General features: G+C 44.9%; 1 protein-coding gene across 1 annotated transcript in view; it reads left to right on the top strand.

Moving 5' to 3' along the window:
- The window catches only part of SRRM4 (serine/arginine repetitive matrix 4), a 156,442-nt gene that overhangs the window by 127,749 nt on the left and 11,814 nt on the right, over positions 1–16,879 (top strand). The window contains exons 8-9 of the mRNA XM_003789929.1: positions 1,734–1,890; positions 15,759–16,063. Coding sequence (XP_003789977.1) covers positions 1,734–1,890; positions 15,759–16,063 — 462 coding nt within the window. The remainder of the gene's footprint in view (positions 1–1,733; positions 1,891–15,758; positions 16,064–16,879) is intronic.

The raw sequence follows: 16,879 nt of genomic DNA, 5'->3' as shown, positions 1-16,879 counted from the left end.
TGGGGATCCAGGGTGCAGGCTCCTTATGAGAACCTAATGCCTGATGATCTGAGGTGGAGCTGAGGTGGTGATGCTAGTGCTGGGAGCAGCACAGATTAGCATTAGCAGAGAGGGTTGATTGCACAGAGCCATAATAAATCAATTGCTTGCAGACTAGAATCAAATCCTACCACCCTGTCCATGGAAAAATTGTCTTCTATGAAACCAATTCCTGGTGCCAAAAGGTTGGGGACCATTTCTGTACATGCTATCTCAAGCCACCTACTACAACACCTAGCACAAATCCTATAACAGGCTCTTTCTAATGCCCTCTTACGGGGACATATTACACTTCCCTGTGGTTGCAAGGAGCAACACACACTTGTCCAACTGCAGGTGGGCCCCTGGTGGCCTTTCTCTGGAGAGCATTGGCCCACTGAGTTAAACAGCATCACTGACCTGTTGCAGCTGAGAAAACTGCTTGTGGATGTACAAAGGGGTCTGAGTGAGGTCACACAGCTAGGAAGTGACTGGCAGAGCTAGAACAGGGACTCAGGTCTTCGTGGCTCAGCCTGAGCCCTCCACCACCACTCCAGGCTGAATCAGTTCTTGGCAGTTGCCTGTGAGAGAAATGGCGACCATCACAGATGCCAGGCCCAGGTCTCCTTCTGCTGGGCCATTTCCTAGTGATGGTGCTGTCTAAGTTCCTCAGGGTCTGTTTGGGCTGAGACTCCCTGCAGCAAATATAGAAGCAAACAGTTGGCACACAGGTCACACACCTCGCAGAAAAAAAATTCTGGAAGGCCCAGAGCAGAGAGGGGCACTCCAGAGTAAAAACAGGAGGCACCACTTCTTAGAAAGGGCAAAAAAATGCTCTGGTCCTGGCTCTGCCACTTTCAGGTTATGTGACCCAGGCAGTTCCCTAAAAGTCTCTTAGCCTCAGCTCTTTCGCCTGTGAAATGGGGAAAAGTAATACCCTGTTTATGTCTTCAAGTTGTAGAGAGGACTGTGAAAGCACCTTAGGAGGAATTTATAAATGCATGTAAGTTCATAAGTATTGTTTTATTATTCCTGTGGCTCAGAGAGCCAAGGGGGTGTGCAGAGTCCAAATATACCCTTTCCACATCAGACATGCCTTTGTTTTCCGCTGCAGACAAGGCAGTCGGATCCAGACCCGACAAACTTGCAGAAGGCATCCCTATCGTTTTTGTCAGCCATTTTTTTTTCACCAAAGTTTTGGGTGGCAGTCAATATGATGCCTCTGTTTCACAGATGGCCAAGTCACATACACAAAGACACGCAGAAATACACAGTTACATTTATAGCCAAACACATGGAAACACAGATGGACACACCCAGACATACACATAGTCATGATAATCACAGGGGCACACCAAGAGTGGTAAATTGAATCAGAAGTCTGTTTTGTTTTGTTTCTTTCTTTCTTTCTTTGCAGCTGCCTCCCCAGCCTGTTAAACAGTGCCAGGTACTTGAAGGAGCATTTGTGAAATGAACAGATGAGGGAATGAATGAAGAAATGAATGAGTAGATGGATGAGTGGATGGTTGGATGGATATACACACATTCCCACTTTCATACAAACACATAGAAACTCAGGGACAAAATTGAGCATGAATATATATCCAAATGCCCCCACATATACTCTAGGGTCCTCAGATCACGTTGGTCCCTGCACCCTCTCCCTGCCATGCCCCCCTTCACAAGACCCTCAGGTTTCCCTTCTCTGCCCTCAGGCACCGCGGCCGGTCCCCCGAGGAAGGGCAGAAGTCCCGCCGGAGGCACTCCCGCCGCTGCTCCAAGATGCTCTGCAAGGACAGCCCCGAGGCCCGGCCCAGCTGCCCGTCCAGCCAGCCGCTCCAGATGCCTGGCTTCCTGTCGGCCAGGGGTGTAGTAAGTATCCACACTGCCTTCTCTGCCAGCCTTGGCCACGACACTTGTGGGAGGTGGAGGATCAAGTTCAGGACAGCACATGTTACATTTTAATTCAATTTTGGACAAAATATCCCACTGGCTCCAAGAACTCATTATCAGTGAACCAAATGATCATTTACCAGCCTTTGACAGCATTTGGCTTGGGAACTTGGGAGACTGGAGGAGAAAAACTCAGATACCCAGGGTTTTGTGTTTTTTTTGGTTTTTTTGGTTTTTTTGTTTTGTCTTTTTTTTTAATTTGGGGACTGTTAAAAAATAAATACTGATCTCTAGAGTGACACCGACAGGATACATGTGTGAACACTGTGGGAGGTTTCATTAGGGGGGAAGGAAAGGAAGGGGCCTCCAGCTTTTACACAAAGGCTACATCCTTTTTCTCAGCTGGCCAGCAGCATTGGTTGGCAGTTGGGATTTGAGTCTACTTATAAACAAGACCTTGAATTTATGTGAGAATTTTCTTCCATGGAGCTCAGAGTACTTGACCTGTGTCCTCTGATGTATCCACACAGGTCTCGGGAGTTGAGGGGACAACTGCTCTCACTTACTTCTATAGATGGGACAGAACCAGTTTCAGAAAAGTTAAGGTCTGGGGTAAAGCCACAAACCAAGGCAAGAACAAATCTAATTTAGCAACCTGGTATTGAATAGAAGTAGGCAGTCCTCCCCCAACTCAGTGAGGAGGAGCTAGAAACTGACTTCAGGCAGTTTGACACCATAAGCAAGAGATTTAGAGATGGATCTGAATTCAAGTTCTAGCTTGGCCACTTCATAGCTGTGTGGCTTTAGGCGAGTTAGTTAACCTCCATTTTCTCATTGGTAAACTTGAGGTAATAGCACTTCCATGTGAGATTCTTGGGGATATCCAAAAGATAATGTGAAGGACTTTTGTAGATTGTAAAGGGATGTACAGACAAACAGGAGAGAGGCATAGTGGACAGACATCTTCTCTAGGTACACATGAACTTGAAATTTCAGGTAGCAGACTTCTAAAAGAGGATGAGAGGGATGTAAGGGAAAGCTCAGGGGTGCTTGCAGGGAGGTCAAGAGAGGGAAGACAATGACAAAGAGCAGGTGGGTCTGGTTGGCACAATAGTTATCTGCATGCATTCTGGAAAACTCTCCTTTACCAGCCAGTATCACCCAGGTCTAATTTTGCCCAAGTCCTCCGCCTACCTGGAACCTTCCTTTGTAGAGAGGCCTGTGGTTACAAGCAGATGGCAAATGTCCACCTGCATTTTCTCTTCCCCAAATGTACTAAGAAGGGATCTTTCCAGTATGACAGAAAGTCCAGAAGCCTGGGTATTTTGTTGGCCTCGCTGGACTAATCATTGTATACCTCTCAGCCTCAGCTTTCTCAAGTAAGAAATATGCATAATTATCCCACTTGTCTTCCAAAGAGATTGTGGCAAAGTAAGGATATATTTGAAATATGATCATTAAGAGGTAGAGGAATGTTTGTAAGTGAGTAAAAGCTGCCTAATCTCACTGCTCATAATTTGTGGCAGCCCCTCTGGAGGCCCCAAGTGGGCCTTATCTAAAAAGTACCATTGGGAACAACTGACTTTCTTGCCTGCCTGGGATGGTTTTCTAATGGGGTTGTGTCTGTCAAGATATGGCAAAGAGCTGGGTCTCTCCTCCTATACCAGATGGGGAGGTTGCCAGATTGGCTATTGGTGATTTGCTTTCCTAAAACACATGGATTCTTAATGACTATGAGGTATATTGACTTGATGCTTCCTGTGAGTTCAGCTACTATCAGAAAAACTGAAAGCCAGGGCTTCCCTTTACCTAGAAGGTAGAGGCCTTACAAGCTCATCTAGGTCAATGCTCTGATTATCAAGAAGGAAAATTAAGATCGACAAAAGAGGAAATGACTTTCATGGATGGGGGGGCAGAGTTGTTAAAAAACTTGGGACTATTGTTTTGTGATCGAATACTGGCTCTGAGACAGGGGCATTTATTTTAAATCTTTCTGAGTTGTAGTTTCCTCAACTGTTAAAAAACCAAAGTAGATAATAACAGCCTCTTCTTCAAAAGACAACTTTTGAGCCAACTCGGCACAGAGGAAAACCTCAGCAGATATCACCAGTGTTATGATGACAACATTCCAGATCCTGGCTTTGCATTTACCAGCCATGGATCCTTAGGCAAGTTATGTAAACTCTCTGTGTCTCAGTTTCTTCAAAATCTACAAGATTAGTGTAATAATAAGACCTACTTTCATAAGATTGTTATGAGAATTCAGTGACTTCATGTAAGTAAAAGCTTTAGTAACATGCAAGGGGTAAATGCTACATAATGTTTACTGCTAGTGATCTTAACTACAGCAGAAGTGTAGAAATAGCAGTGGTAACAGTAGTGGTGATAATAGCAGTGGTAATAATGGTGATAATAGTAGTAACAGTAGTAATAGTTCCAGGCCCAGGCAAGTCAGTGTCAAGCTGAGCTGGGGCTAGAACCAGGGCCGCTGCTTCTCAGAGTAGTCTCTTTCCATCCTAATTGGCCGTGGTACCCAGATGGGCATTCCTACCTGATTCAAGGTGCATGGTTTTGAAGAGCATCAAATATCCCCCTATCTGGTCCTTTTAGTATCTCCCCATGCTTGGCCCTTTTTCCGCTTCTCTCTTACAAATGCAGAGATGGAAGAAAGTTCTAGGTTGGACCAAAGGTTTCCAAGCATCCTGGCCCCAAGTTTTTCTCCCTGTGAAAGCTGACAGCAGAGTCACTTTCATTGAAACACCCATGTAATCATTCATTTAAGTCTACCAACATCTATTAAGCATCTATATAGGGTCAGGCTCAGATCAGTTTTCAAGATCCAATGAGTAAGAAAGAAATAGGCTGTGCCTTCTTCTTTCTTACTCACTGGTGGGGTGGAGAGAGATAAGTTAAAAACAGTAAAAGATAATGTATGACAGTTGATGCTGGATGCATAGATGGGGTAGAAGGTTAGCAGGCAGAGAAGGGGATTAGGGCTAGGGCTAGGCACAGAAGGCATCAGTTACCTGAAAAGTAAGAGTGAACCAGTGAAAAAAGGAAGTAAAGATTGGAGCTGGAGATTGAGATAAAATTTGGGGACAAGATCTGAGGCCCTACAGGTAAGCAGGGCCCTAAACATGAGGATCTTCTATTGCATGGCATCTGCTACAACCAGTGGCAGGCATTTCATATGCACAGCTCTTTAAAAAATCAGGGACAGGTGCATTATATCAATTTGCATTTATGCATTAATGAATTGGCACATTTAGGGGTTGAATCTTAGCTGTGATCCTAATTGGGGAGTAAAGGTAACCTGAGGCTTTCTTCCTTAGCCAGAGCCCAAATACAAATGGAAGTTCCCAAAAAGATGGTTTAGGGACCCCCTTACAGCCTTCACTCCCACCCCTTATCTTCATTTTATCATCTCTGTTCAAGGCCCTGGGAAAGAAGAGAGATGACAAAAAACCACACTCTTACCAAACACAGTGCAACAGTGCTGCAATTAGGGCTGAGATTGAGTCTGTGGGCACTAGTGCCTCCTCTGGTTGTTAAAATATACAAATACTTGCACACTTCAGCTCATCTCACCCTAGTCAACCCAGTCGTCCCTTCCCTCCTCTGGAATCTTCTGGACTCTCTCACAATCCAGCAACTGAAAAAAGTGACACCTAATCCCCTTCAGTATCAAGGCCAGCCTCCCTTTTGATGGGGTAGTATCCATACCCAACCAGTTGTTGAATATTGTAAATGTCACCTAGCAGTGATGCAAATACAATGTATAGTGGGACCATAGAGGAAGAGTCAGATAACATCATCTTAATGTTCAAGAGAGCTTTACAAATAAGGGACCATTTGAGTTGGGCTTTGATGGATGGATAGGAGTTTGTTGGGTCAAGAGGTCTGATGGATAAAAGAAGAGGGAAATACCACTATATGCCAGCCACTGTCACATACTTTACATAGCACAGTTTTTTCCTCATTTGATAAACACAACAGTTCTTTGAAGTAGGTGCAATTATTATCATCTTTTTTCCAGATTGAAAGACTGAGGCTTTGAGAATTGAAGTGACCTAGGAAGGTAACCCAGTTGGGAGAAATGAGAGCTGGTGTGAATTGTGGCTTGTGCCTTGGAAGCTTACTCTGATAGCCAGCATGGAGGGTGAACTGGGTGATCAGAAAGGTGGATTAGACGTGGAGGCTTCCAAGGTGGCTCCAAGGTTTGGCCAAGCCATTTCCCCATGGTATCAGTTCTTGATCAAGTCTGCTGTGACCAGAGAGAGAATCTAGAAGGGGGATGATTAAGACTGAGGCTGAGCCAAGAAGGTCAGGCTTCTTTTTCCCCTCCTCTTTCCCCCTACCTGGGCCAGTAGTCACCACATACCCCTTGTTAACAAAATCCTGCACTGCTCCCAGACTCCCCCCAAAAATAACAAAAGCAAAACTTGTAGTCCATTAAAAAAGACCTCATAAAATTTATAAACTGGAGGAAGTAAAAGAAGATAACATTTAAGACATGGGTTTGGGCATAGATCTGGGTACTCTGGAGTTTTTTACCAGGCCTCCCCGTGAGACCTTGGGTAACTAGTCTTTACTGAGCACCTCCTCCTGGGTGCCAAGTGCTAGGTGGGATTCTTTACATGCCTCATCATCTCCTTTATTTTTCATAACGGCCCTTCAAGAGAGCTCCCACTGATAACTCTATTTGACAGGGAGGAATCCCCAGCCTAGAAACATTGAGTAAAGGGCTGCAATTCAATGGAGAAACAGAAATTTGAACATAGAAAGTCCGATCTCAGAGTCCATATCCTTAATGACACGACCTCTCCTGTATCATTTCATTTCTCTGGGCCTCAGTATCCTCATTATACCTACTTAGATTATTAGTTGAGGATGGAGTGAGATAAGGTATCCATTCATTTCAAACATATACACTAAGCACCCACTATCTGCCAAGCATCGCTCTGGGCAACAGAATGCAGCAGGGAACAGGAAGATAAGGTCCCTGCTTTCATGCAGCTTCTGTGCTGGGTGGAAAACTTATTCCAGTGCTTGGGACACTGCATTCAATACATACTAGTTGCTATTATTAATATTTGCCATCATAGCAGCTTTGCTAAACTTAGTCTAAACAAACCCAGATATGACACTTTCAGAGTAACCCTGGCCTCAGTAAGCTTAATCACATCCAAGAGCTCAGTGGGTTTCACAACAGCCCCACAAAAAAGGCAAGGTGGGAATCTGCTTCCCATTTTGTAGACAGGGAAAAATGAGGCTAAGAGAGGGTCTGTGGATGACTGAGGCCTTTAGACCCCGACTCAGGCTCTCACACATTCTGTAAAGCTTTCCAGCTCTTGCTCGACTGGGAAACTCAACAATCAACATCCAAAATCCAATCCTGCTTATTCACAGTCGAGAGAAGAACCAAAATGAAGACGCATGGCATGAGATTCGGGGATTTTCAGGGCCAGTTGGTGTTTTGTTTGTTTGTTTTTAATGGAAGATGACATAGGATTGTCAACTTTTGCTTTTGCCAAAGAACAGAAAAAAAAGAAAACCACTATTTTTCTATCACGAAAGGGACATTTTACCACCAGAAGAGATAGCAAGGCCATGACCTTGGAAGAAAAGATGAGTCTTCAAATTGAATGCCTTTAGCAGGATGGCAAACTTATTACATTGAACTTATTGTTCTCATTTCAATTTGGCCTGTCAAAAATTAGTCTGACTGGGTCTAGGTGGAGACTTCCAAGAGCAGCGGGAAGGGGACCATCAGGATAGGTTTCAAAGACGGAGTGATCCAGAAGCCATCATTCCCTATGGCTCCTGCTAAAAGGAAAGACCAAGCAGCTGGACTACTCGCCCTACTTTAGGTGCAATGCAGTGCACGGCCCCACGGGATTGCTGCAGCCCAAAAGGACTTTGTCATCCTCCCACAACCCCCAGACGACACCCCATCTCTTTCTCCCTCTCCCCTCCTCCCAAATGAACTCCCAACAGGTCAATGAATCCGTTCCTTTGCTGTCTTCCTAATTAGTGCACTTAGATGAACAACAGCAAGGAAAATAAACTCAATGTCTTTGTGAAACAAAAAGATTTTTTTCTTTTAAGGAATAACCAGAACCCTCGAGCTAAAAGCTCTGCCGTGCAACTCTATACTCACAAGAGAATTTCCAGTCCCCCATATGGCAGGGAAGGAAAAAAAAAAATTATAGCCATCTCTCTCCATGGGGCCATTTGAAGCTCAGTAAATGGACTTGTTCAGTTTAATTGGAATTCTCTTCTTGATTGTATTTTTGTAACCTATTAGGCCGTGCTGCCTCTTGATCTCGGAATTCAGCTGAAATTAAATTTTGAAGTGTAAGTGAGAGGTTGCCTTTTTCCCCCCATTCTTGATTAAATAATGATTTGAAACAAAAACAATAAATAACAGTGCTAGCTTCCCTGGAGGGCTGAGAGACACTCCCAGTGAAATGCCAGGGAACTGGAGTTCATGGTGGGGGGATTTAATTACTTATTAGAAAAACCCAAGTGGCAATGCTGAGTATATTAAAGAACAAAGAAATAAGGCAAGCTTTGGAGTTTAAAAAAAAAAAAACAAAAAAAGCATTGGAGCTTGGCATTGGGGGCAGTGGGGGGACGAAATAAAGGGGAAATATTTGTACACTTTCCTCCAATGGCTATGAGTGTATGAAAAACAGTCTGTCCTAAAGAAAACCCCCAAATCCAAGATTGACAGTCTCACTCAGAGGCGAAGAACTTGTAATAGCTCCGGGGTCCGTAACTGGTAGTCGTCTTCTTCCTTTTACTGACAAAAGTTCAGCAGGGATATAAAGGGCCGAGATGAGGAAAATGGAACAAACTACTTCCCAGTTCTAGAAGGAGGATATGAAACATTAAAGATGTACCACGTTTCTGATGCTTGTTGAGGGATCAGAGCAGCAACACACTTTTAGAACAGAGAGTCTCAAACTTAGATTTCTCAGGAGCCAGGCAGCTAAAAGATAGAAGTAACAGTGACCCCATGGGCTGTGGGGCCAGGAGTGCTCATGCCCCATTGAAAAGGGGCAGCTGCAATAGCTCTCAAGATGATTAGTGCCAGGCAGGAATGTGGGCCCGATGTTCCAGATCTTTCTTTTCAGCAGAAACTGGAAATGTGGTGGTTGTGTGAAATGTCTCCATTCTACCAATGTTGGCAGTTAATTCAAATTTATTTTCAAACATACCAAGAGGGCTACAGAAAATATATCTGAAACAAAGCATGACTTGGCTTGCCAGTTTTCCAATGTTGATTTGAGATGATGCAGACCCCCCCTTGTCCCCACTGCAGGGCACACAGTCAACTTATAGCACACAGAGGGGATTCCTGGCTGCCAAAGCCCACTTTGCCTGCCTGTGGAGCAGTCTGAACATACTGGTGAAATGACACCCTTGGGGTTCAGCCTTCAAACTATAGCCGATAGGTGATTGATATATAAATACCACAGCTCTCTTGGCCCCTGGTTGGGATTACCTTGAGCATACAAGTTCTACCCTGGTTCACAGGGGTCCCCCAGTGGTATGAAAAACCAGTTTCCCACTGTGGCACCTGATTTGATGATGCATCTTCTATTCTATTATCTTCCTCTTTCCCCAATCTCATTTTCCCGCCCCTCCCCTCAGGAGTTCCTTCCCCTTGCAAATAAACTATTAGCACTCAAATTTCTGTCTCAATTTCTGAGAACCCAGATTGGACAGGTGCTATTTCACTTGGCAACACAGTAGATATTACAGAGGCTGAATTTTCATGCCAGGCCCCAAAGGTTGGCCTTTGTAGAAACATGGTAGGGAGAGCGAGGGAGAGCTGAAGGAAGGAGTAAGATCAGACCAAAGAAGAGAACCCTGGTGTGAGGGTTCCAGGTCTTTAGACTGGGTCCAGGGTGCCAGGAGGGCATTATTGGTGGGCAGTGGAGGGTCTAGGGTAGCTCCTGTTGGCAAATGTCTTGGGAACCATTTCCCAACCAATAATACAGGGGCAGAAAGCAGACGTATTCATAGAGAGAAATTCCCAACACATAAAGAAGAGCTCTTCAAAGATGAATTTTGAGATGTTTATTATCTAAATGAAGAGACAGAGGAGCAATAGGGAGCCATCCTGGCATGTCAATGTCCAGTGGGCAGCTGTTTGCATCTCATGTGCCAGAGGGGGTGTCTAACTGGGAAAGAAGCATCCAGGGATTGGAGGGCAGAGGCCTCCACCACAGATCTGGCGTGACCTTCCTGAGTCAAGTCTCCCCTGCACGATCACAGCCATCACCTCCCCCAAGACACAACCACTCTACCTTTGTTCTCTTGTTTGCATGGAGTGAGTGGAGAGCTCTGGAGAAGGTGGCGTCTGGGGTTTAGGAGGCCATTAAACTGTCCCAACATCACTAATGACAAGTTTGTGAAAAGGCTCCTGCCACATGGAAGGATAAACAGAGCCCATCAAGGCTTGTCAAGATGAAAGCAAATGGAGTTTAACTGCAGAGAATCAGCAGTGAATGTTTTCAGGTACCACCTCCTCCCAGCCAGAGTAATCCTCTCCGCAGGCCAAACAGAGTGTGAAGATTTTTGTGATCAGTACCTCCTAGGGACGTTATATCATGTTGGCTGTGCCCTGTCCAAGAGTGACTAACCGGGAGAGAGAGTAAAAGATGATACCTTACCTACCCTCCATTTGCTGTACCCTGATATGAAGCCTAGAGAGACGTGTACTATCTCCTTTCTAATTTGTCCAGGTAGAAGGGGCACCTTAATTCCTGACCCTTAAGGAATATGTTTTCCTTTTTTTTTTTTTTGAGACAAGGGTCTCACTCTGTTGCCCCAGACTAGAGTGCCCTGGCATCAGCCTAGCTCACAGTAACCTCAGACTCCTGGGTTCAAGTCATCCTCCTGCCTCAGCCTCCCAAGTAGCTGGGACTACAGATGCCCACCACAACGCCCAGCTAATTTTTTTTATTTTTAGTAGAGACAGGGTCTCAGTCTTTCTCAGGCTCGTCTGAAACTCCTGAGCTCAAGTGATCTTTCTGCCTCAGCTTCCAAAGTGTTAGGATTACATTGTGTGAGCCACTGTGCCACAAGCACCTTTTTCTAATCTGAACAAAGTCACTGCATAGTCTAGCAGCCTTACTGCATGCAAATAGCCAGACTCTGGTCCATCTTTAAACTTGATCTCCCAGAGAGGCAGAGAGTGGAAAAGGAAATGAGGAAACCCAGCCCAGCTTGCCCCTTTGGGGAGGCTTTATGGCTCTGGAACATCTCACCTGAAGCCTGGAGTTTTGCTGTTGGGAATCTGCAGACAGTGTGCTTTTTCTCAGGGTCATGGGTCTGAGGGTATCAAGAAGAAGGGAGGACAGAGGAAAAAAAGCAGACTCCACCTCTTCTTTCTGCTATAGATCTGGACCTCTAAATTGATTCAATAGTACAGCATGGTAACTGTGGTAAATGATGATCTAGTGTATATTTCAAAACAGATAGAAGAGAATAATTTGAATGTTCCCAGCATAAAGAAAAGATTAATGTCTAAAGTGATGGACATAATGACAGATACCCCATTTGCCGTGATTTGATCTTTACACATTACAGTAGAACCACCACAGTTGACCACCTCCCTACACTGACCACCTCCTCAAGTTCACCTAATTTTCATAGACCAGACCTGCGCCCCATGTATAGTACAGTACAGTAGACCTAGTTCCTTGTGTTGCCCATCTCTGTATGTTGACCATCTATGTATGTTACGGTCCCTTGAGAGGTCAGCTCACAGAGGATCTACTGTAAATAGATGAATCGAAATATCACATGTGCTCCCAAAATCTGTACATCTACTATGTATCAACAAAACTTAAAACTTGATTTTAGAGGTTCTCTCAAGCTCACACACACATCCCTGAACTGGTCTTGAGACCTCAACCTTTAGCCAAGACTCCACCTAGTTTTCTAGGTAAACTATTCTCGGTATGATAGAGGCCAGTTACTTTCCAAAATAACATTCAGTTCCCAAAGCTGTCAGTCACTCTGCTGGACCCAGCCAGGGCCTGATCATACAGCCTTCTCTACCAGCAAATAAGTTAGGATGGACACACAGAGGCTTTCAGGGGAGCATGGAGCAGCTTTATTCATTAGACCAGATTTACTAGGTACCTAGTAAAGGTGCTGGTGGGTGCTGGGCTGTGGCATTGACCCAGCCATGACCCTGTCCTCAATAAGATCCCCACACAGACCAGAGAAAGAGGCAATACAATAAGCAACTACAATTCTGATGCTCATTTTTGAATGAGAAAATAAATAAAAGATCAAACGAATGAATGAAGTACAGAGTATTGTGCTATCTTGATCTGGAGGATCAGAGAAGGTTTTCTAGAGGAGTGGATATGTGTAGGAAATGAGGAGGATGAATAAGTTTAGCCATGCAAAGTGTGGAAGAGGAAGCGTGTTCAGGGCAGAGGCAATGGCATGTGCAAATGGCCTGGGGTTAGAAGAATAAGATGGGATGCCAGAACCAAGAAAACTCAAACTGGTCAGCTTAGGTTGTGGGGGGCAGGGTGGGATGGTGTGGAAGACAGTGGAAGAGATGCTATTTGTAAAGTATAAAGAGCTGAGTTGTAATCCATGTCAAAGAGTTTAGATTCATCCAGGAAAAAACCTGGGACTTTTAAACATGCAGGAGGGATTGATATTTTCAGGCACCAAGGTTAACCCAACGAGAACATTTCAGCAGTGCCTTTATCTCATTTTTCTGGCGTTGATGGAAAAGCATGATGCCTTGTAGATTGCTTCAGTTCTAACCGTACAAATTAACATGTGGATAGATCACAGCCGGGGAGAGACACTCTGAAAGTATCCCCATGAGCAAGTAAGGTTGAGAAGTGAACAAAACAAGGTACCCTTCTTTATCCACTAGCCCTGGGGGCCTCACGGTTGAGAAATCCTTGCCCATAGGGACCCATGATACACTAGAAAAAATGCTTTAGAAATTAGTAGTCAAGACTGGAACAAGTACCTGGGATAGAAAGGCCCTGCCTGGATGCCCTCAGCCAGCAAGTCACAAGTACTTGGGAACAAGTACCTGCCTGGAGGCCCCCAGGTAGCAAGCCACTCAATGATGGGAATTACTGTGGCCACAAGCCCCTGCCCTAGAGTTATTTTCCAGACTAGTTTCCTCCAAAGTGAGCTTGCCTGACTCACTTGTAATACACTGGCGAACAAGGATTCCATGTGCCAAGCCTCAGCCTGAGAGCTCAGGTTCCAGGCTCTGGCTGCCTGGCACGATGTTTTCTTATTCCTGACACAGATGGTGGAAATTCGCGTGTTGCCTTTGAACTCCGGAGGTGAGAAAGACATGGCATCCAAACTGCAAAGGGGAAGACAAATAGGAGGATGAGAATGGGAACAGGGCCTTTGCATTATTCTGAAAGAAGTCTCACTCTAGAAAACTCCACCTGGGCAAACTTATGTTGAGCTCCCATCTCCTAAAGCAGAGCTAGCCAGATTGCCAAGCGGGTAGAGTGGCAGCTGTGCTGGACAGCACTTGGTCTGGACCGTCACCTTGCCTGTGTGCAAGGCCAAAAAGGATACCCTGGGAGTATCCAAAAAGGAAGTCCTGTCTCCCCAGCCCTGGGAGCTGGCATCTCAGCTCCTGGGGTGATCTCTGCTACTCCTGCAGTTCCAGTGTCTCTGCGTCTCACTCTCATGACTAATGGCTGAGAAGGCAGACATGGTTCCTTAAAAAGCACAGAAGTCCCCTTCCTTTAAGCCCAAGGCACACAGGAATTAAGTAGGGAGAAAAGCAGGCTCTTGGTGGTGAAGCCTGCCCTAATATTTGTAGGATCTGGGGCAAGAGTATAGAAGAAGACCCACATTCTAGATGTCTAAATGTTCATAAATATGCCAGGAAGCAAACAAAATACGTCCTCCTATCTTGGCAAACATAGCTTCGAAGTGATAGGAAAGTCAATTTTAAATTTAGAAGCTTTGGACTGCTAGGCTGTGACATGGAAGTGTGGGGACAATCTGGCCCTGGGACCATCCCTTCCTCTTCCTGCCTCTGACACCACACAATACCATGATGGGCACCACACACATGTGAACACCTGAGCCTGAACATCCAAGGTCTGTCCAAATAGCCACGCTTAGACCTAGGAGTGTGCATACTTGAAGCATGGTCCACCTGAAGAACAGGCCCAAGGGTGAGGCCTACAGAGACCTTGGAAGGGGGCTCAGGGACCATTTAAAAAGAGAATTCTGGGATCTCAGGTACCCAGACAGTGGTTCTTGACAAGGGAGGTGGTACCTTCTTGGCTCTACAGATTTCTCAACCCGTAGAGATGGTTATTGCTGGAGACTCAGAGCAGGGATTCCCTCTCACCTACACTTAAGCCTGGTGTTGTTGGCGGGGGCCAGACCAAACCCTCTGCGTCATCCCAGCCATCATACTGGCCTGAACATTTAGAGAAAACCACCCAGCATGCTTCTAAATACATGATTGCCTGGCTGGCTGTCACCTTCACTCCTTCATCTGTCTTAGATCAGCCCCAAACAGGGTTCTGGGAACCCCTTTTTACTCCTAATCACCCCAAAGCCAAATCTCCAACCCCTTTCCAAATCCCTATATTGCAAGCACATCCTCTCTCCCTTCCTGCGGCCCCTCAATAGTTACAGATGTCGTATTCCAGCTCCCACCTGCATAGTGAGTGAGCGTTTCCTGCTCCAACTTGGGCATTAAGGGAATGACTAGGTAAGCCAGGGTAGGTCCCCTTAATGATAAAACCAAACCTAATTGATGCCCTACGTATCAAAGGCACTAAAAAAAAAGAAAGAAAGAAAAGAAAAAACAAAACTCAAGTTCAGAGCCAAGTGTGAGGATGTGCAGAAAGGTGTGTGTTTTTTCTTGTCATTTGCGACTCTAACGATGGACTCACGTTGCCCGCTCTTCCCTTTCTCTTACACCTTACCTACCTACTAAAGGAGGAGTTCTTGCTTGGTAAGTGGATATAATCCGCAAAGAAATGAGGGAATTTATTAGAAGCCACTCCAGAGCCTTAGCCACCTTCTACAAGGGGAAAAGGACACACACGAATATCCGTAGAGACCTTTTTTTTCGTTTGTTTTCAGACTATTTGACTTCCATTTTTTTTTTTTTTTGTCCTTCCCTCTTTCTTTTCCCCTTTAGTTGAAAACTGCTAACATGTCAGTTTGCGACCTTGACTTTATATTTAAAAGAAAAAAAAAAAACACCCCAAACTCTCATCTTTATTTCGTTTCTTTTCCCCATGCAATATTTGTTTAGGGTTCTATTCAGGCTACTTTTTCTTTAAAAAAAAAAAAAATTGTTCAAGTAATTAAGGATTTGGTTGAAGTTTAAAATTTTGGCTTTATCTCTCTCTCTTTTTTAATTTCCGAGATATATTTTTTTCAGGCCCGTAGCCCCATTTCTTTTTCCCTTTCCCCTTTCTTTATTTTTATTGTTTTAGGTTGAGTTAAGGGGGTTTACACCCCCCTTTCTATTGAGTTGATTCTTTTGTTTAATTCATTAGAAATTAAATTTTGTATAATTTCCCTTTTATTTTGTTTAATCTGGATCGCATGCTTTTTCTCTGCATGATACCTGAATCTTCCAGTTATCCTAGCAGGGGGTAAAAAAAAAAATCTCCTTTCTGTGCTATTCTTTCAGGAATTTGTGCTTTTGTTTTTGGCGTCTCTTCTTTCTTCTCCTCTCTCTCTCTTTCCTTTTGTTACAGTGCATCATGACGGTAAACATTTCTTGGTTATTTAGACACAGCCCCTGGGCCCAGCTCTCAGCAGTGTCCAACGGGTCTTTTTGCTTTCAGATCACTGGGTCGGGGTCTGCTGCTGACCTCTTTACCAAAACAGCCAGCCCACTCACCACCTCCCGAGGACGATCCCAGGAGTATGACTCAGGCAATGACACGTCCTCGCCACCCTCCATGCAAACCAGCTCAGCCAGGTCTCGGGGCCAGGAAAAAGGGAGCCCCAGTGGAGGCCTAAGCAAGAGCCAGGAGCTCAACAGTGGCAACACCTCTGATTCAGGGAACTCCTTCACCACCTCCTCACCCCAGAACAAGGGGGCCAGTCTGGAAAATCTCTCCCCTACCAGCAGGGGTAGAGAATCAAGGTCAGTGCATCAAGTGGGGGTCCAGGAGCTCTCTCCTTAGCTCCACCTTGCGACTCTGTCGTGCCAGCACTCTACTCTGCCTGGAGTCTTTTATTTGCAAGAGAGAGAAAAGTCAACTCAAACTGGCTTACTATTTTCTTTTGTTTTAATCCAGGGGCACTAGCTTCAGGCATAGCTGGATCCAAAGGGCTCAAAAATGTCATTGGGAATTTGTCCTTCCTGTGATATCTCTTAGTCTGCTTCCCTACCCTGTTGGCCTTATTCTCATACAGACACTCCCAAAGCATTGACAGATATGCCAAGCAGCTAACAGATCTACCAGTTTAGCCAGACAACAAAAGAATAATGTTTCTTCTTCAATATATTAGCAAACACCGAGGCAGGTGCTCATTGGTTCTGCTCGGTTCAGCTTAGGTCGTTTGCCTAGCCCTACACCAATCCATGCTGTGCTTTGGGCCAGAATGTGTCACATGCCACTCCTGGGAAGAAATAAGAACCTTCCCCCATGCCCCTGCAGGAAAAACCAGGTTATTGATATCAGGACGAATGGAGGTTGGGAAGGCAAAAATAGCTGTCAATTTTATTAGTAATCGTAGAAGAAAGTCTGCCATTAAATTCATTTTAAGTCACTGTCATTTAAAAACATACCACAGTATTTGTCTAAATAAATTAAAAATGCATATCCACACAAAAACCTGCACATGGATGTTTACAACAGCTCTATGCATAATTGTCCAAACTTGGAAGCAACCAGGATGTCCTTCAGGAGGTGAGTGGATAAATAACACCAGGGTACATTCAGATGATGGTATTATT

This window comes from Otolemur garnettii, unplaced genomic scaffold (genome assembly GCF_000181295.1).
Source record: "Otolemur garnettii isolate 467f Iridium unplaced genomic scaffold, OtoGar3 scaffold00038, whole genome shotgun sequence".
Classification (NCBI taxonomy): Eukaryota; Metazoa; Chordata; class Mammalia; order Primates; family Galagidae; genus Otolemur; species Otolemur garnettii.
This window is presented reverse-complemented; position numbering and strand designations above follow the sequence as displayed.